General features: G+C 38.9%; 1 protein-coding gene and 1 long non-coding RNA gene across 2 annotated transcripts; one reads left to right on the top strand and one right to left on the bottom strand.

The window, feature by feature from the left end:
* Positions 1 to 655: 655 nt before the first annotated feature.
* On the bottom strand, positions 656 to 26,605 carry LOC141542445 (uncharacterized). Its single transcript, XM_074266853.1, has 4 exons — positions 26,361 to 26,605; positions 24,739 to 24,788; positions 16,504 to 18,133; positions 656 to 714 (listed from the first exon to the last, which is right to left on the bottom strand). Exons 2-3 carry the CDS (start codon positions 24,767 to 24,769, stop codon positions 16,539 to 16,541), a joined length of 1,626 nt encoding a protein of 541 aa, XP_074122954.1. The 5' UTR covers positions 24,770 to 24,788; positions 26,361 to 26,605; the 3' UTR covers positions 656 to 714; positions 16,504 to 16,538.
* On the top strand, positions 1,080 to 18,763 carry LOC141542446 (uncharacterized). The gene is made up of 2 exons (XR_012482158.1): positions 1,080 to 1,141; positions 17,717 to 18,763. It is a non-coding gene; the product is annotated as an uncharacterized LOC141542446 (long non-coding RNA).
* Positions 26,606 to 26,872: the final 267 nt, after the last annotated feature.

The raw sequence follows: 26,872 nt of genomic DNA, 5'->3' as shown, positions 1-26,872 counted from the left end.
CCACAAATAATATCGCCAAATTATTTCTGCGTTATTGTGTTAAGGTTCTCTTTTTGGTAAAAATGTCCGGTAATCTGTCTCTTCAATTGTCTATTCCTAATCTGTACTGCAGATCTGCCTCTAAGTTATGTTTCACTTTGTTCACTTTGTTTTCGATTTTTACATTCCCATTGCCAATCTTCATTTTTCAAAGGCTTATTTTCATCTTGAGACACCTTTCCTCCTTTGCAAGTTTGTTTTCCTTGTTTCATGAAGGTATGATTTTTGTTGAACCCCAAAGAGTCTGACCAGGAAATGCAAACTCATAGAACAGGAAGCCCAAAGCAAGAGTTCCTTTCACATGCAAGTAACAGCTGCCCACAGCTTCCCAGTCCCCTGCCTCTTCACCCAGTGGAGCTGGTTCCTCCTTGCCAGGACCATGCCCTCAGGCTTCAGTGGCACAGCTGCCCCGTCTGCCATCCTAGTCAACCCAGCTTCATTCAAGCCTCCAGGACTCTGTCCTCAACTTGAAAAAAAAAGTCTGAGAGATGAAAGTGTCTATGATTCCTCTGAGGATCCAACCACTCCTAGAGTGGCCAGGAGTCCCTACTTGTTGTTTCTGTGTATTTAGCCTGGAGCTGTTGCCACTTTAGTGAGCTTCATCCACAGCTCATGGCTTTTTTTTTTTTTTTTTTTTTTTTTTACAGCTTTTGGGCTTATGTGTGAAGGACCACCCTGTGCTACTCCCAAGGCTGATATTAATGTCTTTATGTCTTTATTCCCTCTCTCAGTTGCAAATATGTTCCTTTTTCTGGGAGAAATCAGGAGAGCTCCATAAGCTTCCTTCAATCCACTAATGTCTAAATCTTCTCAAAAGGCCCAAAACACACTTTGTGGTCCACTGCCTATTTCCTGGGGCCTTTGGTCAGTGTTCTCGGTGACCATCCTCGCTGAAGATTCAGACTGGGGAGACGAGGCTGCCTGGACTTTGACAGTCCTCTTCCAGGGCCCACTGGATTGGATAGGACATGCTGGGGGAGCTTGTTGAGTTCTAGCACTTTCTTCCTGGGGACAGTTACAGGAAGATTCTAACAGAATTTCACAGAATGTCTTAGATTCAGTTGGCGGGCCTGGAGATACTTCTGTGCTCCTCTTTATATGGGTAATGACTACTTTAATGCTACAGACCGGGGTGGCTTCTTGGCCTACAGAAGCTTTCCCGCTGGGGCCAATTAGAGGAGCTGTCAGAGACAACTTTGGGGAATGAATTGGATCCAGTGGATGGGACTCGGTATACATTGGTGTTCTTCTTCTGAGGAACACTGACTCCTTTAAAGGCACGGACTTGGAGAGCTTCTTGGAGTGGAGGACCTTCATCCTGAGGCCAATTGTCAGATGGTTTGGAGACAACAGTGTGGGGTGTCTTGGACACATTGGGCAGTGCTGGGGAAACCTTGGCCATCCTCTTCTGAAGTGTACTCACTCCTTTGATGGCAGAGCCTCGGATGGCATCTTTGAGTCAAGGACTTTCTCCCGGGGGCCAAGGAAGAGGTTTGTGGAATGTATTTGGCCCACTCAGTAGGCCAGTAGCACCTGGCATATTTTGCTGGTCCTCTTCCATAAAGCACTGACTCCTTTGGTGGCACTAACAAGACTGGCTTCTTGGGCTGCAAAAGCGCCTCCCTGGGCCCAATTGAAGGAAGGTTCTCTTGGACTCAGTGGGCAGTGCTGGGGATACTTAGGTTCTCCTCTTCCATGGAGTCCTCAATGGTTTGATGGCACTAACTGGGCTGGCTGCTTAGTTTGATGGACCACCTCCCTGCACCCAATTAAAGGAGGGTTCAGAGAGATCTCTGGGAGATGGCTTGGATTCATTGAGCACTGTATGAGATATTTTGGCGGTCTTCTTCCAAAGAGCACTGAACCTTTTAATGGCACATTTTGTGGTGGCTTCTTTGGCTGCAGAAGCTTCTCCCTGGGGCCACACAGAGGAGGGTTCAAGCCTAGTCTCAGAGGAAGTCTTGTAATCTATGCCCAGCTTGGAATGGACTTTTGATGTCCTCTTCACAGCAGCATTGACTGCTTGGCCAGGAGAGGCCAGGGTGGCTTTTGGGTGACTTTCAGGGGAAACAGCGGGTAATGGTTGCATCATGATTGAAGGAAATGCCAGGATATTGTTGGAATGGTGCAAGATGGCTCCTCACCCAGGATGGGCCCCCAATGTCCTTTGCCTTCATTTTTGGTCTGCCAAGAATGCCATCATCCTGGCCCTAAAGGGCCACAGCTTGAGCATTGCTTCTCTTTAAAGAGGTTGCAATTTGTTGAGGTGGACTTTGGAAAATCACCAGCTTTGCCTTCTCGAATGGGTTCTTGTGCTACTCCTGGACCAAGTCTGTGAAAGAAGAAAGCACCATATGAGCAAATGGGAAGGAATCAGGCAAGAGACTGTGGGAGGGAAAGAGAGCAATGGTACAGGGATAATGACCTACCAATATTGATAACTGGCCTTTGGAGGACAACTGTTCCCTAGTCAACATGTCCTCCTTCATTTTATATTTGGAGGAAGCCCAAGAGACACTTTCCTGCCTTCCAATTTTTGTGGTAACCCCATTATTTGAACAGAGTTGTTTGTATGGAGCCACCTCCTTAGACTGGAATCTCTCTCAGGCCAGAACCCACCTTGAGCTTTCATATACACCCAGTGCTTACTATGAAGCTTGGTGCACAGTAGATAATCAATGTTTATTGACTGTAGCCACCACTTATTCTTCCCTCTTTCTTTGGCTTTCAAACTCTCTGCATTCTGGTTTCTCACATAGTCAAGTTTTACTAATTAAAAAGTCAAATTATTCTCATGATCTCCAAAGTTAAAAAGAGAATGCATTGTTTTCTTTTTATAGATACATTTGATGTTTTACCCAATTTAAATTCAAGAAATATCCTTTTTCAGATGTTTTTTTTTTAATTTTTTGCTTCCTAGATTCTTTCCTTTATTCCCAAGCACTATTAAGAAAGTATATTTACAATTTTTCAAAACATTTCCATAAAATTTGACAAAAAATTTAGTTCTTGGGGGGCGGAGCCAAGATGGTGGAGAAGACACATGCAACATTCTAAACTCCTCCCATACCATCATTACTAATTACCAAATTCAGCAGCAAAAATAATGCTTGACTGATAAAATTCACAAAGATTAGAAGTGCAATAATTTACCAGCCAAAGATTATCTGTAAGATTGCCAGAAAAGGTTTATCCTGAGTGGAGGAGCAGGCCAGCTTAAATAGGGAGATAGAAGGTGATGCTAGTCTATTGAGTTTACCAGGGTGGGTTGGTCTTTATCACTGGAAAATTTACAAGAAGGACTCTACCACAGGCTGGCTGCTCTGCTTTGGTAGCAAAGCATTAGAGCAGCAGAGAAAAAGGCAGTTTGTACTATAAAAAAACACCAGAATCTAACAAGATCTGGCTACACACACCCCAAACTAGATATGACTCACCACAGACCACAGCACAGCTGTGTAGCTGCATTCTGTAGAATAGGAATTTTCCTAAAGCAGTCACAAATCTGCCAGGAAGGGGGTCTCAGCCCAGGGTACTATCTAACCTGAACAAGGAAGGGTTGGGCCTGGGGTACCAGAACTTCCCCAGTGCAATTGCCCTCCCCAGGGCTGAGAAACTTCCAGCCTGGTGCATGGATCTTCCCGAGGTTGTTGCTAATCCCAACTACAGGATCCTGCCTAGGGCAATGACTTTTGCTGCTCTGCCTCTAGCCTCAGGGTAGTCCTTAATCCTCCCTGCAAGGCCCTTCCTTCACAAGGCAGCTCCATAACTCGGCCTCTGTTACCCATGGCAGAGACACTTCAAGTGGGGAACTTCTTCCATAGCCCTTCTGCAGCTTGATACTCTTTGTAGCCCATTTGCAGGATAGGTACTGTCAATATATCTCTCCCTGCTCTGCAGAGAAAGCTGGGAAGCTCTTTGCCCTGAAGGAAGACCATAAGGGCTTTAAAAGTGAATGAACAAATATATAAATAAAGGGACCATTAATGGCTTCTATACAAAAAGAGAATGGGTTTTCAACCCAAAGGAGACAAATAGCAGACAATCTTCAGGCAAAAAGCTAAAGAAGAATGTAACCTGGTATCCATAATACAAGGCTGTCCTAGAAGGAATTATAAAAAATCTTAAAAGAGAGCTGCAAGAAAAATGGGGAAAGGAAAGAGAAGCTATGTAAGATAGTACAGAAAAGCCATATAACTCACTTAAGGAAAAATTGATAATTTGGGGATAAAAGCAACTTACTGAAATGTGAATAGGAAAAGGTAAAGCACTGCCAGGAAAGTAGGATTTGTGAATTCAACAAGAAAAAGGACTCCCAAGAAAGTAGGATTTGTGAATTGGAAAAATAAAATAACTGGGTTAAAAAAAAAAAAAGAGTGAAATTGAAAATAATTCCATTGATCAAATCAATTCATTTAAATACTCAATTGAACATATAAAAAAGTGAAAAAAAAAGCTAATGACAAACATAACTCATTAAAAATCAAAACTGAACAAATAGAAATCAATGATTCATTAAGACATCAAGAATCAGTCAAGTAAAACAAAAATAAATAAATAAATAAAAATAAATGGCAAATATCTACTTTGTAAAACAAAAGACTGGGGAAATAGGTCTAGGAGAGGTAATCTGAGGATTATTGGACTTCCTGAACATTATGGTGAAATAAAAAGCCTAGATATACATTTACAGTAAATCAAAAAGAACTGCCCATATGTAATAGAAGGTAAAATGAGCATTGAAAGAATCCCTCAAACACCCTCAGCAACCGACCCTACAACAAAAACTCCAAGGAATTTACATTTCAGAACTATCAGACTAAGGAAAAATATTCAAAGCAACCAGAAAAAAAATCTGATAGTTGGGGGGCACAATAAGGACCTTTGGAGAAAACTGAATGGAGACAGAAAGGTATATAATTACTTCTCAGCAGTTCATGGAACCTATATAAAAATTGCTGCTTTATTAGGACATAAAGACCTCAAAATTAAAGGCAGGAAGGCAGAAATAGTAAATGAATTCTGTTCAGTAATGATGCAATAAAATCTTCATCCAAAAAAAGCTAGGGATAAATCGATCAAAAAGTAATTAGAAACAAAATAGCCTCATCTTAAAGAATGATTGGGTGAAACAGCAAATTATTAACACAATTTGATCCAAGAAAATGACAAAAATGAGAAATCATAACCAAAATTTGTGGGATGTAGCCAAAGCAGAAATGAGGGAAAATGTTACATGTCTATAAGCTTACTTGAAATAACATAGGTAAAGAGAAGATCAATGAATTGGGTTAGCAACTTAAAACACTCAAAAAAAAGCCCAAATTAAAAACCCTCAATCAAATACTATATTTCAAATTCTAAAAAAAAAAGAAAAATTAATATTGAAAGTTTAAAAAACCGAATTTTTTGTTGCACAGGAAGAATTGGATTCAGAAGGTAAAAATAACAGTTTACATTCATTTCCCAGTGTTCCTTTTCTGGATGTAGCTGGTTCTGTCCATCATTAATCAATTGGAATTGGATTAGCTCTTCTCTATGTTGAAGAAATCCACTTCCATCAGCATACATCCTCGTACAGTATCATTGTTGAAGTGTATAATGATCTTCTGGTTCTGCTCGTTTCACTCAGCATCTGTTGATGTAAGTCTCTCCAAGCCTCTCTGTATTTCTCCTGTTGGTCATTTCTTATAGAACAATAATATTCCATAACATTCATATACCATAGTTTGCCCAACCATTCTCCAATTGATGGACATCCATTCATCTTCCAGCTTCTAGCCACTATGAAAAGGGCTGCCACAAACATTTTGGCACATACAGGACCCTTTCCCTTCTCTAGTAGTTCCTTGGGGTATAAGCCCAGTAGTAGTATGGCTGGGTCAAAGGGTATGCACATTTTGATAACTTTTTGGGCATAATTCCAGATTGCTCTCCAGAATGGTTGGATTCTTTCACAACTCCACCAACAATGCATCAGTGTCCCAGTTTTCCCACAGCCCCTCCAACATTCATCGTTATTTGTTCCTGTCATCTTAGCCAATTTGACAGGTGTGTAATGATACCTCAGAGTTGTCTTAATTTGCATTTCTCTGATCAATAGTGATTTGGAACACTCTTTCATATGAGTGGAAATAGTTTTAATTTCATCATCTGAAAATTGTCTGTTCATATCCTTTGACCATTTATCAAATGGAGAATGGCTTGATTTCTTATAAATTAAAGTCAATTCTCTGTATATTTTGGAGATGAGGCCTTTATCAGAACCTTTAACTGTAAAAATTTTTTCCCAATTTGTTACTTCCCTTCTAATCTTGTTTGCATTAGTTTTGTTTGTGCAGAAACTTTTTAATTTGGTGTAATCAAAATGTTCTATTTTGTGATCAATAATGGTCTCTAGGTCTCCCTTGGACACAAACTCCTTCCTCCTCCACAAGTCTGAGAGGTAAACCATCCCATGTTCCTCCAATTTATTTATGATTTCGTTCTTTATGCCTAAATCTTGGACCCATTTTGATCTAATCTTAGTATGTGGTGTTAAATGTGGGTCCATGCCTAGTTTCTGCCATACTAATTTCCAGTTTTCCCAGCAGTTTTTGTCAAATAATGAATTCTTATCCCAAAATTTGGGATCTTTGGGTTTGTCAAAGATTAGATTGCTATTTTTATTCACTATCTTGTCCTGTGAACCTAACCTATGCCACTGATCAACTAGTCTATTTCTTAGCCAATACCAAATGGTTTTGGTGACTGTTGCTTTATAATATAGCTTTAAATCAGGTACACTTAGACCACCTTCCTCTGACTTTTTTTTCATTAGTTCCCTTGCAATTCTCGACCTTTTATTCTTCCATATGAATTTTGTTGTTATTTTTTCTAGGTCATTGAGATAGTTTCTTGGGAGTCTGATTGGTATAGCACTAAATAAATAGATTAGTTTGGGGAGTATTGTCATCTTTATTATATTCGCTCGGCCTATCCAAGAACATTGAATGTCTTTCCAATTATTTAAATCTGACTTTATTTTTGTGGCAAGTGTTTTGTAATTTTGCTCATATAATTCCTGACTCTCCTTTGGTAGATATATTCCCAAATATTTGATATTATCGACTGTTATTTTGAATGGAATTTCTCTTTGTATCTCTTGCTGTTGGATTGTGTTGGTAATGTATAAAAATGCTGAGGATTTATGTGGATTTATTTTGTATCCTGTGACTTTGCTAAAATTCTGAATTATTTCTAATAGCTTTTTAGCAGAGTCTTTGGGGTTCTCTAAGTATACCATCATGTCATCTGCGAAAAGTGACAATTTGATTTCTTCATTTCCTACTCTAATTCCTTGGATCTCTTTCTCGGCTCTTATTGCCAAGGCTAGAGTTTCTAGTACTATATTGAATAGTAATGGTGATAGTGGGCAACCTTCTTTCACTCCTGATCTTACAGGGAAAGGTTCTAGTTTATCACCATTACATATGATGTTTACTGAAGGTTTTAAATATATGCTCCTTATTGTTTTAAGGAATAGTCCATTTATTCCTATACTCTCAAGCATTTTTAGTAGGAATGGATGTTGGATTTTATCAAATGCCTTTTCTGCATCTATTGAGATGATCATATGGTTTTTATTAATTTGATTATTAATATGGTTAATTATACTAATAGTTTTGCTAATATTAAACCAGCCCTGCATTCCTGGAATAAATCCCACTTGGTCATAGTGTATTATCCTGGGGATGATTTTCTGAAGTCTATTTGCTAATATCTTATTTAAGATTTTAGCATCAATATTCATTAAGGAAATTGGTCTATAGTTTTCTTTCTCAGTTTTCGATCAACCTGGTTTAGGTATCAGTACCATGTCTGTGTCATAGAAGGAATTTGGTAGGACTCCTTCAATCCCTATTTTTTCAAATAGTTTACATAGCATTGGAGTTAGTTGTTCTTTAAATGTTTGGTAGAATTCACCTGTAAATCCATCTGGTCCTGGGGACTTTTTCTTAGGAAGTTGGTTAATAGCTTGGTCTATTTCTTTTTCTGAGATGCTACTATTTAGACTACTTACTTCTTCCTCTGTTAATCTGGGCAAGCTATATTTTTGAAGGTATTCTTCCATTTCATTTAAGTTATCGAATTTATCGGCATAAAGTTGAGCAAAGTAGCTCCTAACTATTGTTCTAATTTCCTCTTCATTAGTGGTGAGTTCACCCTTTTCATTTTCAAGACTATCAATTTGCTTTTTCTCTTTCCTTTTTTTAATCAGGTTTACTAAGGGTTTGTCTACAAAAAAACAAAAGCAGGAAGTGGCAGAAAAGTGTTCTTTGCAACCTCTTCTAGGAAAAGCTGTCAGGAGGAGTCACATTTATTTTTTTTATTTTAATAATTCTTATTATATATATATATATATATATATATATAATATTATCCCTTGTATTAATTTTTCCAAATTATCTCCCCCTCCCTCTATTCCCTCCCCCCGATGACAGGCAATCCCATACATTTTACATGTGTTACAATATAACCTAGATACATGTGTGTAAATACCATTTTCTTGTTGCACAATAAGCATTAGATTCCGAAGGTACATGTAACCTGGGCAGAAAGATATTAGTGCAAATAATTTACATTTACTTCCCAGTGTTTCTTTTCTGGGTGTAGCTACCTCTGTCCATCATTGATCAACTGGAAGTGAGTTGGATCTTCTTTATGTTGAAGATTTCCACTTCCATCAGAATACATCCTCATACAGTATTGTTGTTGAAGTGTACAATGATCTTCTGGTTCTGCTCATTTCACTCAGCATCAGTTGATGTAAGTCTCTCCAGGACTCTCTGTATTCCTCCTGCTGGTCATTTCTTACCGAGCAATAATATTCCATAACCTTCATATACCATAATTTACCCAACCATTCTCCAACTGATGGACATCCATTCATCTTCCAGTTTCTAGCTACAACAAAAAGAGCTGCCACAAACATTTTGGCACATATATGTCTCTTTCCGCTCTTTAGTATTTCTTTGGGATATAAGCCCAGTAGTAGCACTGCTGGGTCAAAGGGTATGCACAGTTTGATAGCTTTTTGGGCATAGTTCCAAATTGCTCTAAAGAATGGCTGGATTCTTTCACAACTCCACCAGCAATGATTTAGTGTCCCAGTTTCCCCACATCCCCTCCAACATTCATTATTATTTGTTCCTGTCATCTTACCCAATCTGACAGGTGTGTAGTGGTATCTCAGAGTTGTCTTAATTTGCATTTCTCTGATCAGTAGTGATTTGAACACTCTTTCATGTGAGTGGATATAGTTTCAATTTCTTCATCTGAGAATTGTCTGTTCATATCCTTTTCCCATTTATCAATTGGAGAATGGGTCGGTTTCTTATAAATTCGTGTCAGTTCTCTATATATTTTGGAAATGAGACCTTTGTCAGAACCTTTGCTTTTAAAAATATTTTCCCAATTTGTTACTTCCCTTCTAATCTTGTTTGCATTAGTATTATTTGTACAGAAACTTTTTAGTTTGATGTAATTAAAATCTTCTATTTTGTGATCAATAAAGATCTCTAGTTCTCCTCTGGTCATAAATTCCTTCCTCCTCCACAAGTCTCTTCCTCTAACCTATTTATTATCTCCCTCTTTATGCCTAAATCATGGACCCATTTTGATCTTATCTTGGTATATGGTGTTAAGTGTGGATCCATATCTAATTTCTGCCATATTAATTTCCAGTTTTCCCAACAGTTTTTTCCAAATAATGAATTTTTATCCCTACTGTTGGTATCTTTAGGTTTGTCAAAGATTAGATTGCTATACATGTACCCTTTTTTGTCCTTTGTATCTAATCTGTTCCACTGATCTACCGGTCTATTTCTTAGCCAATACCAAATGGTTTTGGTGACTGCTGCTATATAATATAGCTTTAGATCAGGTACACTTAGACCACCTTCCTCTGAGTTTTTTTTTCCATTAGTTCCCTTGCAATTTTCGACCTTTTATTTTTCCATATGAATTTTGTTATTTTTTCTAGGTCATTGAAATAGTTTCTTGGGAGTCTGATTGGTATAGCACTAAATAAATAGATTAGTTTGGGGAGAATTGTCATCTTTATTGTTTTCGCTCGGCCTATCCAAGAGCACTGAATGTCTTTCCAATTATTTCAATCTGACTTTATTTTTATGGCAAGTGTTTTGTAATTTTTCTCATATAATTCCTGACTTTTCTTTGGTAGATGGATTCCCAAATACTTTATACTCTCAACATTTGTTTGGAATGGAATTTCTCTTTGTATCTCTTGCTGTTGCATTTTGTTAGTGATATATAAAAATGCTGAGGATTTTTGTGGATTTATTTTGTATCCTGCCACTTTGCTGAAATTTTGAATTATTTCTAATAGCTTTTTAGCAGAGTCTTTGGGGTTCGCTTAGTATACCATCATGTCATCTGCAGAAAGTGATAGTTTGATTTCCTCATTTCCTACTCTAATTCCTTGAATCTCTTTCTCGGCTCTTATTGCCGAGGCTAGCGTTTCTAGTACTATATTGAATAGTAATGGTGATAGTGGGCAGCCTTGTTTCAGTCTTGATCTTACTGGGAAAGGTTGCAGTTTATTTCAATTGCATTTTATGCTTACTGACTGTCTTAAATATATGCTCCTGATTATTCTAAGGAATCGTCCATTTATTCCTATACTCTCAAGAGTTTTTAGTAGGAATGGATGTAGGATTTTGTCAAATGCTTTTTCTACATCTATTGAGATGATCATGTGGTTCTTTTTAATTTGATTATTAATATGGTCAATTATACTAATAGTTTTCCTAATATTAAACCAGCCCTGCATTCCTGGAATAAATCCTACTTGATCATAGTGTATTATCCTGGAGATGATTTTCTGAAGTCTTTTTGCTAATATCTTATTTAAGATTTTAGCATCAATATTCATTAAGGAAATTGGTTTATAATTTTCTTTCTCAGTTTTCGCTCGACCTGGTTTAGGTATCAGTACCATGTCTGTGTCATAAAAGGAGTTTGGTAGGACTCCTTCATCCCCTATTTTTTCAAATAATTTATATAACATTGGGGCTAATTGTTCTTTAAATGTTTGGTAGAATTCACATGTGAATCCATCTTGTCCTGGGGATTTTTTCCTGGGGAGTTGATTAATAGCTTGTTCTATTTCTTATTCTGAAATGGGACTATTTAAGCAATTTATCTCCTCCTCTGTTAATCTAGGGAGCCTATATTTTTGGAGGAAGTCATCTATTTCGATTAAGTTATCAAATTTATTGGCATAAAGTTGGGCAAAGTAACTCCTTATTATTTCTCTAATTTCCTCTTCATTGGTGGAAAGATCCCCCTTTTCATTTATAAGACTAACAATTTGATTTTCCTCTTTCTTTTTTCTGATCAAATTTACCAAAGGTTTATCTCTTTTATTGGCTTTTTCATAAAATCAACTCTAGGTTTTATTTATTATTTCAATAGTTTTTTTTACTTTCAATATTATTGATTTCTCCTTTTGATTTTTGTATTTTAAGTTTAATTTTTGGTTGGGGGTTTATAATTTGGTCTTTTTCTAGCCTTTTATGTTGTAAGCCCCAATTCGTTAATCTTCTCTTTCCCTGTTTTCTTCAAATAAGCCTCTAAAGATATAAAATTTCCCCTTATTACTGCTTCAGCTGCATCCCAAAGATTTTCGTATGGTGTTTCATCATTGTCATTATCTTGGGTGAAATTATTGTTTCTATAATTTGCTGTTTCACCCAATCATTCTTAAAGATGAGATTATTCTTTTTCCAATTACTTTTTGGTCTATTTACCCCTAAATTTTTACTGAATGTAGCTTTTATTGCATTGTGATCTGAGAAGAAGGCATTTATTATTTCTGCCTTCCTACATTTAATTTTGAAATCTTTATGTCCTAATATATGGTCTATTTTTGTATAGGATCCATGAACTGCTGAGAAGAAAGTATATTCCTTTGTATTGCCATTCAGTTTTCTCCAAAGGTCTATCATACCTACTTTTTCTAATGTTCTATTTAATTTTTTAATTTCTTGTTTGTTTTGTGGTTTGATTTGTCTAAATCTGAGAGTGCAAGGTTGAGATCTCCCACTATTATAGTTTTACTGTCTATTTCTTCTTGCAATTCTCTTACCTTTTTCTTTACAATGTTAGATGCTATACCACTTGGTGCATATATGTTTAGTATTGATATGGCTTCATTATTTATGGTACCTTTCACCAGGATATAGTTTCCTTCCTTATCTTTTTTAACTAGATCTACTTCTGCTTTTGCTTGATCTGAGATAAGGATAGCTACCCCTGCTTTCTTGGCTTTACCTGAAGCATAATAGGCTCTGTTCCAACCTTTTATCTTTACTCTGTATGTATCTCCCTGCTTTAAGTGTGTTTCCTGCAGACAACATATTGTAGGGTTCTGATTTTTGATCCAATCTGCTATCCGTCTCCATTTGATGGGAGCGTTCATCCCATTCACATTTACAGTTAAAATTACTAATTCTGTATTTCCTGCCATCATATTATCCCCAGATTATGCTTTTTCCCTTGACCCCCCTTATCCCCGTCCCCGATATTTAATTTACAGACCCCCCTTGTGACGCACAACCCTCTTTTTTTTTTTTAGTATCCCTCCCCCCTCCCTCCAAGTCCCTTCACTTATTCTCCTTTTCCTTTTCCCTTTTCCTCTCCCCCCTTTTAATGAGGTGAGAGAAAATTCTCTGAAAACAAATATGTTAATTATTTACTCTTTGAGCCTCTCCTGATGAGAGTAAGATTCACACAATGATTCTCCCCCTCACTAAATTCCCTCAGATATGGTGTATTTTCTATGCCTCTTCCTGGGATGTAGTTTCCCTCTTTTTATCATTCCTTCCCCTTTTTCTGCAACAACCTCCTTCCCTTTACTACACCCCCCTTTTTTTCTTTTATATCAGTAAAATCAAATTATCCTTGAGTACTTTTTATATACCCACAACAGAGTTACAGTTCTCAAGGGTTCTGTGTACCTTTTTCTGTTTCTCTTCAGTCTTGTGGATGTAGATCAATTTTTTTGTTTAAGTCTGGTTTTTTTCTTAGAAACATATAGAATTCCTCTATTTCATTGAATGACCATCTTCTTCCATGGAAAAAGATGCTAAACTTAGCTGGGTAGTTCATTCTTGGTTGCAGTCCTTGATCTTTTGCCTTACGGAATATCAGGTTCCAGGCCCTTCTATCTTTTAATGTGGAGGCAGCCAGATCTTGTGTGACCCTTATTGTGACACCTTGCTATTTAAATTGTTTTTTTCTAGCTGCTTGCAGGATTTTCTCCTTTGTGTGGTAATTCTGCAGCTTAGCCACAAGATTCTGTGGTGTTCTTTTTGTAGGGTCTTTTTCAGAAGGAGTTCAATGAATTCTTTCCACATCTACTTTCCCTTCTGTTTCTATTATCTCTGGTCAGTTCTCTTTGATAATTTCCTGTAAAATAGAATCTAGGCTCTTTTTTTGGTCATAGTTCTCTGGAAGTCCAATGATCCGCAGATTATCTCTCCTAGATCTATTTTCCAGGTCTATAGATTTTCCCAGTAAGTATTTGAAGTTGTTCTCCAGCTTCTCATTTTTTTTTTTTGTTTTGTTTGACTGATTCTTGAGTTCTATGTGAATCATTCATTTCTATTTGTTCCATCCTGACTTTTATGGAGTTATTTTCCTTTTTCACAGTTTTTAGTTCTTTTTGTAAATGCCCAATTTCGTTTTTAAATGAATTATTTTGCTCTATGGAATTTTTCCATTTCCCTAATTTTTTTTGAGAATTATTTTCTTTTTCCAATTCAGAAATTCTATATTCTTGAGACTTTTTTATCTTTTCCAATTCAGAAATCATACTTTCCTGTGATTTTTTAACCTTTTCTAATTCACAAATTTTGTTTCCCTGCATCTCCTGTGAATTTTTTATTTTTTCCAACTCCAATTTCAGGACGTTGTTATTCTCTATCATAGCTTCCCTATCCTTTCCCCATTTTTCCTCAAACTCTCTTAACTTTTTAATAGTCTCTTCTAAGAGAGAGTTATGTGATGGGGGTTAGGAATCGTTCCCCTTTAGGTTGTTGTCTGCTGACTCTCTGCTGTTAACTTCCTCGGGGTTGGATACCCGCTCTTTCTCTGTGTAGAAGGAATCTATAGTTTTTCTGGCTTTTTTGTTCATATTTACAAAATCTTTTGGGGTCTGTCCCTGGGGTAGGAAATTATTTATTTACTTCTTTACCAGCTTCCTACCAGACTGGATGGATGCAGCAGCTCTTGCACCTGAGCTAAGATAGAGCTCTGGGAGAGAGTTCCCCACCCCCTCCCTTGAAGTGCCTCCCAGGTGACTAGCACTGCTGTGCCCTGAGGGCGCTGTGTTTTAGTGGCTTGCTGAGGTTGAGATTGAACAGTAAATATGGCACAAAGCCTAGCCTATGCGTCCCGGTGGGGCGTGGATGTCTGCAGCAGGTGAGGTGAAAAGCCCCTGCACTCAAACTGGAAGTGTCGCCAGAAACCGTGGTCCGTGGTTCAAAGGTTCCGCTTCTCTGGGACTTCCTGGAGCTGAGTTCCACTTCCTCCAGCTAAGCTAGGCAGTGTGTGTTGCCTTGGGCCATATCCACCCACTTGTCAAACTCTTAACTATTCTCAGGTGGGAGCTGAGGCCACACCCCCTGGTGCCTAGATCTACTGAGTCACCCCCAGGGTCCTGGAAAATCTAATCTATCTGAATTTTTAAAGTATTTTAGATTTCTCTTCTGAACTGCTATATTATAAGCAGAGAAGAGCTAACAGCCTGTGCCAGATTCCTTTATCTCAGTGGCTTCTCTGATCCCAGAGCCCTTCCCAGCGCGATAGGCACAGTATGCTAGCACCCAGCCATCTTTGCTGGCCTCTCTTCTTCCTCCCCTGGGGACTGACCTTTTCTGTTGAAAATCCAGATTCTCTTCAGCTGGTAAGTCGTGCTTCCAGTCCTTGTGGTATCTATCAGTCCAGTGCTACTTCTGAGGCTGATTTGTCTAATTGGTTGTGAGGGAGTAAGGACGTTCACAGAGTCGTGTGTTTCTTCTCCGCCATCTTGGCTCCTCCCCCTCCAAAATCAGGAGTCACATTTATGATAGGTTTGTCTATCTCCTCAGTCTTCCTCTGAGTGGGGTTCTTAGCAACCCCCACAGTAACTTCAGTTTGTTGATTCTATTTTAGTCACATTTGATCCTTGCATTTTTCATCTAATCATCAGAGTTGTTTCCTCAAGACAGCAAATAATGAGATCCCACTGATTTGGCAAAGCTGGAATCACCGGATCCCTGATTCTGCCACTCAGCACACCCATCCTCTCTGGTGTCGCTTATATGTCACCCATTGCCCCTCCTCAGTCCGCACCCCACTAGCCCAGGTCAGTAACTTGCCCCTTTTAGGTTGAAACACTTCCAGGAGATGAGATCAGGACTGCTCTTTTTTTGGTCAAAATGTCCAGGTAGTTCATCTCTTCAATTGTCTATTCTCATCTTTCCTGAAGATCTGTCTTTTAAGTTTTATTTCACTTTGTTCAATTTGTTTTCAATTTTTCCAATCTTGTAATTTCTTGGTTATACCACACTTCTATGGCTTCCCATTTCAAATATTCATTTATCAAAACCTTATTTTCATCTGGATACTCCATTCCTCCTTTAGAAGTTTGTTTTCCTTGTTTCATAAGCTTATGGTTTTTCTTAGAAGGATTTTTTTGAGATAATTTTTTCTCAATTTCTTTTGATTTTTACATTCTTTTTTCAGTACTCCATATTTTCTTTGCGTATGCAACCATTACACGTTATTCTTTGGGGCAAAATATTTTTTTACATCCTCTAAAAATGAAATCTCTGATCTTCCCTGTTCCAATAGCATGTTTCAATGGTGGGGGGTTCTTTGCAGGTGCATTTTTAAAAATAGGAATGAGTGTGAAGCTGCTCTAATTGATGTGTGTGGGGAAAGTTCCTTAAGCTCCCCTTCAATGTCACTCTCTGAGCACGCACCCCAAAGACTCTGTCCAGGAAAGGCAAACGCTTTAAACAGGAAGCCCAAAGCAAAAGCTCCCTTCACATGCAAGGAGCAGCTGCCCACATCGTCCCAGGCCTCTGCATCTGTCCCCATGGGGGCCTGGTTGCTCCACTCCAGGACAATATCCTAAGGCTTACAGTGGCACAGCTGCCCCTCCTGGCATCAAAGTCAGCCCAGCTTCACTCAGGCTTCCAGGACTCAGTCCTCAACTTGAAAAGAAAGTCTTAGAGATGAAAGTCTCTGTGCTTCCTGCTGAGGATACAACCACTTTTAGATTGGCCAGGAGTGCCCACTTGTTTCTGTGGATTTAGCCTGGCGGTGTTGCCACTTTACCGGGCTTCATCCCTACCTCCATGGCTTTTTTTTTCTTTTTTTTTTTTATAGCTTTCAGACTTATGTGTGAAGGACCCATCTGTGCTATCCCAACTCTAATATTAATTTCTTTATTTTTGCTCATTTGCAGATTTGTTTCTTTTTCGGGGAGAAATCAGGAGAGCTCGATGAGCTTCTGTTAATCCACCAATCTGTAAATTTTCTAAAAAGGCCCCAAATGCACTATGTTTTCCACAGCCTATCTCCTGGGGCCTTTGCTCAGAGTTCTTGGTGACCAGGCTCGGCGAAGGTTGAGACCGGGGGGACGAGGTTAGCTGGACTTCGACCGACCCCTCCCAGGGGCCACTGGTTTGGGGAGGACATGCTGGAGTAGCAATTTGAGTCCCAGCATTTTCTTCCTGGGTCCAGTTACAGGAAGATTGGAAGATAATTTCACGCAATGCCTTGGACTCACTTGGCAGACCTGGGGATCCTTCTGTGCACTTTTTTATCCCAGTTATAATTACTTTGATGCCACAGAACGGGGTGGCTTCCTGGCCTGAAGCAGCTTCCCCCTGGGGCCAATTAGAGGACCTGTCAGACACAACTGTGGGGAATGTCTTGGATCCAATGGGTGGGCGAGGGTTTACAGTGGTCGTCTTCCTGTTCCGAGGAGCACTGAAACCTTTCACTTGGAGGGCTTCTTGCAGTGGAAGATCTTCATCCTGGAGCCAAACATCACAGGGTTTAGACACAACTTTGTGTGGTGTCTTGGACACATTGGGCAGTGCTGGGGAAACCTTGGCCATCCTCTTCCGAAGTTCACTGACTCCTTTAATGGCACAAGCTCTTATGCCTTCTTCGGCTTGAGGAATTTCTCCCTGGGGCCCCTGGGAAGAGAGTATACTGGAGAATGTATTTGCTACAGTCGGCAGGCCTGGGGATGATTTGGTGCTCCTCTTTCCTAGAGTTCTGACTACTTTGATGGCCCGTACTGGGCTGGCTGCTTGGGGTGGTGGACCTTCGCCCTGAGCCCAATTGAAGGAGGGATCATCGAGATCTCTGGAAGATGTCTCCAATTCACTCAGCAGTGCCGGGAAAACTTTGGCTGTTTTCCTCCAAAGAGAACTGAATTTCTGCATGCCACATTTTGGGGTGGCTGCATGGGTTGGTGGACCTTCTCCCTGGGCCAAATTCAAGGAAGGTCCAGATAGGTCTCTGGGACATAGCTTTGATTCACTCAGAAGTGTCGGGGATACTTTGGCTGTGGTCTTCCAAAAACGACTGATCTTTTTGTTGTCACATTTAGGGGCCGCTTCTTTGGCTGCAGAAGATTCTCCCTGGGACCACACAGATGAACGTTCAAGCCCAGTCTCAGACAATGTTTGGCATTCTGTGGCCAAATGGATTTTGAATGTTCTCTTTGGAACAGCATTGACGGCTTGGCCAGGATAAGCTGGGGTGGCTTTTCGGAGACATTCAGGGGTAACAGGAAGTAATGGTTCCATAACTATTGAAGGAAATAGAATGGTATTGTTAGGAGTGGTGTAAGAAGAACTCCTCACCCAGGATGGGCCCCCAACGTCCTTTGCCTCCATTTTTGGCCTTCCAGGAATGCCGTGCTTTTGGCCCTCAAAGTCCAGCCCTTGCATTCCGTGAGGGGGACCTCGGAAAATCAGCGATTTTGCTTTCCCCAATAGGCTCTTGTGTTGATCCTGGACAAAGTCTGTGAATGAAGAAGGCAGCATATGAGCAAACGGGAAGGAATCAAGAAAGAGACTGTGTGTGGGAAAGAGAGCAATAGCACAGGGAGTATGACGTACCCATAGTGATAACTGGCCTTTGGAAGACAACTTTTCCCTAGTCAACATGCGCTCCTATATTTCATACTTGGAGGAAGCCCAAGAGACACTTTCCTGCCTTCCAATTTTTGTGGTAACCCCATTATTTGAACAGAGTTGTTTGTATGGAGTCACCTCCTTAGAATGGAAGCTCCTTCAGGCCAGAACCCACCTTGAGCCTTTTTATACACCCAGTGCTTGTTATGGAGCTTGGTGCAGAGTAGATAATCAATGTTTATTGACTGTAACCACCACTTATTCTATCCTCTTTCTTTGGCTTTGAAACTCTGGATTCTGGTTTCTCACACAGTCAAGTTTTACTAATTGAAAAGCAAAATGATTCTCATGATATCCAAAGTTAAAAAGTGATTGCATTTTTTCTTTTTATAAATACATTTGACATTTTACCGAATTTACATTCAAGAAATTCCTTTTTCATTTTTTTTTTTTGTTTTCTAACCTTTTTCCTTGATTCCCACCTACGATTAATAAACTGCATTTACAATTATTCAAAACATAGAGAAAAAGCATACATCTTGAGGGGCAGAGCCAAGAGGGTGGAGAAGACACATGTGATATTCTAAACTCCTCCCATACCTCATTACTAATTACCAAATTCAGCTTCCAAAATAGTGCTTGACTAGTAAAATTCCCAAAGATTGGAAGTACAACAACTAACCATCCAAAAAAATCTGTATGATCGCCAGAAAAGGTTTATCCTGAGTGGAGGGAGCAGACCACCTTAAGCAGGGAGATAGAAGGAGAGGCTAGTCTAGTGAGTGCACCTGGGTGGGTTGGTCTGTATGGCTGGAAAATTTACAAGGAGGACTCTACCACAGGCTGGCTGCTCTGCTTTGGTTGCAAAGCAGTAGAGCAACAGAGGAATTACAGCCAAAGGTTGAGTGTACTCCAAAATAACACCAGAATCTAACTGGATCTGGCTATAAGCACCCAAAACCAGATGTGAGTGACTCAGCACAGATCACAGCACACGTGTGCAGCTGCATTCTGGAGAACAGGGATTTTGTCCGGGGCAGTCACAAATCTGACAGGCAGGGGGTCCCAGGCAGGGAAGCCTCTAACCTGCATGGGGAGGGGATGGGCCAGGGGCAACAGAACTTTCACAGTGCAATTGCCCTCTCCAGGGCTGAGACACTTCCTGTCTGGTACAGGGATCTTCCCAAGGCAACTGCTACTCCCAACTGCAAGGTCCTGCCTAGGGCAGTTACTTTTGCTGCTATGCTTCTAGCCCAGGGTAGTCTCTAATCCAAACTGCAGGGCTTCTAGCAGGGAAGCTCCACAGTTAGGCCTGTGCTACTCAGGGCAGAGACACTTTTAGTGGGGAGCTTTTCCCAGACCACTTCCACAGCTTTCTGCTCTTTGCAGCCTGTTTGAAGGATAGCTACTGTCAATATCTCTCTTCCTGCTCTACAGAGGAAACTGGAAAACCCTTGACCTGAAGGCACATCATAAGGGCTTTAGAACAATGAGTCAAAATAGCAAATGGACCATGGATAGCTTCTATTCAGAAAGAGAGCAGGTTTTCACATCCAAGGAGACAAATAGCTGACAGGTTCATGACAAAACCCTAAAGGGGGATGTAACCTGTCCCCATCATACAAGGCTCTCCTAGAAGAAATGATAAAAAACATATTTTAAAAGACAGCTAGAAGGAAACTGGGGAAAGGAAAGAGAAGCTATGCAAGAGAGGAAAGAAAAGGCATATAACTCATTTAAAGAAAAATTTGATAAAGTGGAAAACAAAAGGAACTTCCTGAAATGTGAATTGGAAAAGGTAAAGAACTCCAAGGGAGTGCAAGGAAACAGAATTTATGAATTGGAAAAGGTAAAGAACTGCCAGGAAATAGGATTTGTGCATTCAAAAAAGATAACAGGATTTGTGAATTGAAAAAAACAAAAGAGCATTAACGCAGTAAAATAAATAAATAAATAAATAAAAAAGAAATAATGAAATGGAAAATAATTCCATGGAGCAAAAATAGTCATTTAAAAATTAATTAGAAATATACATAAAAGTAAAAAATTAAAAAAAAACTAATGAAAAAAACGCATTAAAAATAAGAACTGAACAAATATAAATGAATGATTCCCTGAGACATCAAGAATCAGTCAAGAAGCACACCTGTCAGATTGCCTAGAATGACAGGGAAATTGACTACAGAATGTTGAAGTGGATGTGGAAAAATTGGGACACTGATATACTGTTGCTGGAATTGTGAATACATCCAGCCATTCTGAAGAGCAATTTGGAACAATGTTCAAAGCATTATCAAACTGTGCAAACCCAGTTATCCAGTGGCATTACTACTGGGGTTATATCCCAAAGAGGTTTTAAAGAAGGGAAAGTGACCTGCACATGCAAGAATGTTTGTGCCTGCCCTCTTTGTAGTGGCCAGAAACTGGAAACTGAGTGGATACCCAATAATTGGGAATGGCTGAATAAATTGTGGTATATGAATATTATGGAATATTATTATCCTATAAAAAGTGATCAACAGGCTGATTTCAGAAAGGCCTAGAGGGACTTATATGAAAATTTGCTGAGTGAAATGAGCATGACCAGGAGATCATCATAAACTTCAACAATAATACTATATGATGATCAATTTTAATGGATGAGGCCCTCTCCAACAATGAGATGAGCCAAAACAGTTCTAATAGAGCAGTAATGAACTGAACCAGCTACCCTCAGGAAAAAACTCTGGGAGTTGACTATGAAACACTACATAGGATTCCCAATGCCTTTATTTTTGTCTGCTTACATTTTTTACTTCCTTCACAAGTTAATTGTACACTGTTTCAAAGTCCAATCCGTTTTGTGCAGCAAAATAATTGTTTGGATATGTATACATATATTGTATTTAACTTATGCTTTCATGTATGTAACATATATTGGTTTACCTGCTATCTGGAGAAAGGGGTAAGGGGAAGGAGGGGAAAAGTTGAAACAAAAATTTTGCAATTATCAATGCTAGAAAATTACCTAGGCATAATTTTTTTTGTAAAAATAAATAAAAATAACATTCAAAGAAAAGAATCAGTCAAGCAAAGACAATAAAATAAAAAATAGAAAAAAAATGTGAAATTTCTACTTGGAGAAAAAAAGAACTAAAAAGTATATCTAGGAGAGATAATCTGAGGATTATTGTACTTCCTGAAAATTATGGTAAAATAAAAAGCCGAGATATATATTCTTTAATAAGAAACCATCCAAACAAACAAACAAACAAACAAACAAAAAACAGCCCATAAGTAATAGAATCAGAAGGTAAAATGAGTATTGCAAGAATTCATCAAACACCTTCTGAAATTGAGTTTAAAATAAAAACTCCAAGGAATAGTGTGACTAAATTTCAGAAGTATCAGACTAAAGAAAAAATATTCCAACCAACCAGGAAAAAAAGAACTAAAAAATGTGAATGAAGAAAATAATTCATTAAAAATCAGGACTGAAGTAATAGAAATGAATGATTCATTGCAAAACCAAGAATCAGTCATACAAATCAAAAAAAAAAATTAAAGCTGGAGAATATCATCAAATACTTACTGGGAAAATCTATAGACCTGAAAAATAGATCTAGGAGAGATAATCTGAGGATCATTGGACTTTCCAAAACCTATGATGAAAAAAAGAGCCTAGATTCTATTTTACAGGAAATCATCAAAGGGATATGTCCAGAAATAACAGAAACAAAAGGGAAAATAGGCGTGGAAAGAATTCATCAAACTCCTTCTGAAAAAGACCCTAAAAAAAGAACTCCATGGAATATTGTGGCTAAGCTGCAGAACTACCAAACTAAGGAAAAAATATTGCAAGTAGCTAGGGAAAAAAAAAAACAAAAACAAATATCAAGGTGCCACAGTACGGGTCATGTGAAATCTGGCTGCCTCCACATTAAAGGATCAAAGGGCCTGGAACCTGATATTCCAAAAGGCAAAAGAACAAGGATTGCCACCAAGAATAAACGACCCAGCTAAGTTTAGCATTTTCTTCCATGGAAGAAGATGGTCATTTAATGAAACAGAGGAATTCCATTTGTTTCTAAGAAAAAACAAAACAAAACAAAACAAAAAACAGACTTTAACAAAAAAATTAATCTACATCCACAAGACTGAAGAGAAACAAAAAAAGAACTCTTGAGAACTGTATCTCTGTTGTGGATATACCAAAAGTCCACATGGGTAATTTGATTTTACTTATATAATATAAAAAAGGGAAGTAGGAAAGGGAATGGCTTAGTATCAGTAAAAGGGGAAGGAGTGATAAAAATAGAGAAACCAAATCCCAGGAGAGGCATAAAAATGTACCACATCTGAGGGAATTTAGAGAGGGGAAGAAACATTGTGTGAATCTTCTCTCATCAGAGTAGGCTCAAAGAGGAAATAATTGACATATTTGATTTTCAAAGAATTCTCTCTCACCTCATTGAAAAGGGGAGAGGAAAAGGGAAAAGGAAAAGGGGAATAAGGGAAGGGTACAAGAAATGTGTAGTGACTTAAAATGAGGGGGGAGGGATACTAAAAAGGGAGGGCTGCGCATCACAAGTGGGGTCTATAAATTAAATACTTGGGAAGGGATTCAGGGGGGTCAAGGGGGAAAAAAGCATAATCAGAGGATAATATGATGGCAGGAAATACAGAATTAGGAATTTTAACTGTAAATGTTAATGAGATGAACTCTCCCATTAAACCGAGGCAGATAGCAGACTGGATCAAAAGTTCATCAGAATTTTTTATTTCCTTCACAGGCTAATTGTGCACTATTTCAAAGTCGGATTCTTTGTGTACAGCAAAATAACTGTTTTGCTGTGTATACATATATTGAATTTACCTTATATTTTAACATATTTAACATGTAGTGTTCAACCTGCCATCTGGGGGAAAGGGTGGGCAGAAGGAGGGGAAAAGTAGGAACAATTTGTCAATGCTGAAAAATTATCCATGCATATATCTTGTAAATAAAATCTGTAATAAAAAGCTAACAAAATATAGGTCTCCCATCTTAATGACAAAAAAATTGCCATGAGAAAAATTAAGTGAAAAATAGATATAGAGGGAAATAGAGAATGCTTTGATCTGTATACAGGAACACTCTATTCTTTTCTGTGAATGGATAGTCTTTTTTGTTTATTTGTTTGATTTTGTTTTTGTTTTTGTTTTTGTTTTTTACCATGCCTCCTTCAGAATAATTAAGGATGGTTGCATTACTGAGAATAATTAAATCATTTTGTGCTGATCATCGAAGAATATTGAGATCTTTTTACATATGGCATGTTTCACTCTGTTCATGGAGGATTTTGTAGGGTTTTTTCTCCCTGTGAATATTCTGCTCATCATTTCCCAGTGAACAAGGAACATCTATCAGGGAAACTTGTTTCAAAAATTGCGTTTACATTTACTATTTCTAATTGCATTTCCAACCCAAATTTATTCTCTCATTTTACACTGTCTCTCCTGCAAAGCAGTTTGCTGCTTATCAGTGACTCTTCCAAAATGACCTCTTCTTTAATCACTCCTCCCTTCTCATGTTGCATTAACCTCCTATTTTCCTGCAAGCTAAGATAAGAGTTTGATATCCCTATTCAGTATTGATGGTGTTTCCTATTTGAAGCAATATTGATGAGAATAAGGTTCACTCAACCAACCTCATGTATCCCTCTTCCCCTCCAACAGAAAAGTTTCTTCTTGACTCTAACTTCCAATGGAAGTTAATTGGCCCCTTTCCCTTTTCTCAGTGCATTCCCATCTCACTGCACTAAATCACTTTTTGAGAAAAGCTGTTATCCCTTCCTCTTCACCTCACACCTCTTATTCTCTGGCCATGTTTACTCCTTCAACTGCCAGAATTACAGCCATGTCCTAGCGACTTACAAGTATCATCCTCCTATGAAGCAATGGAAATAGATACAACTTAAAAACACTCCCAAATATACCGATCGTGCTGCAGTCTCTGTCTTGAACTGTCTTCCCCAACTCGCATGTAATATCTGTTTTTGACCTGGATGCCGAATTGCACCAGAACCCCCAATGTGTCCAAAACAGAATGTGTTCTTTGTCCTGCACCCTCTGCTCTCATATGAAATTCGCTTTTCTGTCATTGAGGTTTGCTGGTTCAGTCATCTGCCACACTTTCCTTTGCTTAGCCCACATACCATCGCTTCACTGAGGCATGTTTTCATAACTTCCTCAAATGCATTTTCCTACAGAGGTTTGCTTTTCTTCACTCCCATAGCTAACAAGCTGGTTACCCTGTCCACCTGTCTCCTAAGCTCTTCTGATAGCTTCAGTGTATCATTGCAATTATGTTTTAGGACATTATTTTTCTAGACTCTATTGATCTGGCATATTCTAGTGGATGTACTTTTGGTCTTCCCTCTTTCAAGGAATTTCTGGTAGTCTATCTTCCTCATTTAATTCAGTGACTGATATAAAAAGAAGTATTACTACATGTTGGTTCAAGGATTCTCACCTTGGGGAAATACTCCATTTCTTTTCATCATGTAGAACTGCAAGGATGTCCTGAGGGAAAAGAATGATAACAAATAAATCCTCAGCTTTGTTTCCAATAACTACCCTATCTTCCCAGCTAAAGCAGCAGCTAGCAGTTCAAGAAGGCTCTAATAGCTCATCGGACACAACCCAGCAGCTTCCTTTCATCGTCCTCTATGTTTTAACAGTAGAGCCAACCTCAACACCTTTGATAAAAATGATACATTCCTCTGGGTCCCAGTCCCTGTTTCTTCCTTTCTCCATCCCTTCTTGCCAGGTTCCTCATATTAAAAGAAATCCAAAGGCAGCAAATGAGGAACTCCATTATAGGACAAGAGAAATAGAAGTTGACACCTTGCAGACAAAGTGTCATTCAGTATAAACTCTCAATCAAATTCATTTGTTTGCTTTGGTGGTTACTTTACACTGCTCAAAGCACAAAATTTCTGAGAATTACAATATTTTTTGATTTCAAAACATCCTATGGACTTGCCAGGCTGACAGACTATTGGCTCCTATCCCTCTTTCTTCTTTCCCTGAAGAGTTCTCTATTTCTATTCTCAAATCCACAAGCCCTAAGGGCAAACTTCTCATTACAAATTGGATCAGATGGGCCAGACATACAAGTTCGAAGTCCTAACCTACACTTGTACCCTGGATTCACCTTTCTGAACACTTTCCGTGACTTGAAGCACACTAGGTCACTAAGAAGTAATGAAACACTGTCTTCCCATATACAGAGAGAAAGGGATTTTCCATACCTTCCCTGGATATCTACAGATACAAAGAAAAATCTTGTCCACCCACTCCCATCGAAAAAATGGAATAGATAGATATTTTGAAATTACAAAGAATGTGTTTTATGACTTTTAAAGATGGTTTGGAGAAAGATGGAAGAGGCTCCAGTAGCTTGTCAGAAAAAGTGGAAGAACATTGATACTGCTCTGCCCCACCTCCTCTCTGGCTAAAGGAATCCACAAGTGTTTGGGGTTTAAGCTTGGTCTCCCAAAGGATGGAATTCTTTGAATAATCTAACCAATAGGATCTGCTGGCAGTCTCGGGTTCACATCAGGAGAGGGTGTAAGAGGAAACACTTTTCGGTCCTTTCACTGTTCTCAACATCTTTTCCCAATATACCATCTCACTTGATCCTTATATCAATCTTGTGAGGAAATGGAGGCAAACAGGGCAACTGGTTTGCCTCAGGGAACTCTCAACTCTGTCTTATACTGAATTTGAAACTCTAGTCATCCTGACTCCCAGGTCCATGTCTCTCTTCTACTCATGAACAAAGGAGCCTCTTCAGGAAAACAACAAAGTGCCATTTTCTTTGTAGGTGAGTCTCAGATAATTTGAGTTATCTCCTAAGAGACTACACAGGAGGCTTCTCTCTTAGGATCTCAGTTGTATTGAGGACATTGAGGACTGAGGAACAAGTATCTTGTCCATTTCCTGTTGCTTGCACAAGGAAGGTCTCTCACATTAATCTCTAGAACAATGTCTTCCCACAAAATGACACAGCTCCCCCCAAACTACAAACTTCCTCATTCTTCGTCCTACATGTATTCCCACCAGAATGGTCTGCACCAAGGAACTTCTTACCTGTAACAGCTTTTTCAGGATGGGAAATACAAGGAAGCCCCTTAGCTGATGAAATATGAGGTTGTGGAATGAATACACACAAACCTTAACGCTAACCCTCTTTCACTTTCTCCACCTACCCCTGGCTCTGGCGCTCTCTCGCTCTCGCTCTTGCTCTCGCTCTCGCTCTCCCTCTCCCTCTCCTCTCCCTCTCGCACAGAGCACGGTTGTTGAGACTCCTGGCCTTTTATCCTAGTAACACATTGTGAGGTAGTGATGACATCAAATGGAACCATTTTGCTGTTATATCCGTTACCAACCGGAGTATATGTGCACAATCAGCATGCTTCTTCATTACATTGTTTCCTGAACCAAAGACACTCTCCCTGAATTGGATTTCAAACTGTATTTCCCACAGATTCCCATTCAAACTTCTTCCCAGCTTCCACCTAGAGTGTACCTTTACCAAAGATTGAAAATATTTCTGAACACTAAAATTTTAAATTTCTTGTCTTTCTCGGACTGTCCATTAA

This window comes from Sminthopsis crassicaudata, chromosome 5, assembly GCF_048593235.1.
Source record: "Sminthopsis crassicaudata isolate SCR6 chromosome 5, ASM4859323v1, whole genome shotgun sequence".
NCBI classification, from domain to species: Eukaryota; Metazoa; Chordata; class Mammalia; order Dasyuromorphia; family Dasyuridae; genus Sminthopsis; species Sminthopsis crassicaudata.
The sequence above is the reverse complement of the archived record's forward strand: the minus strand, read 5'-3'. Positions and strand labels throughout refer to the sequence as shown.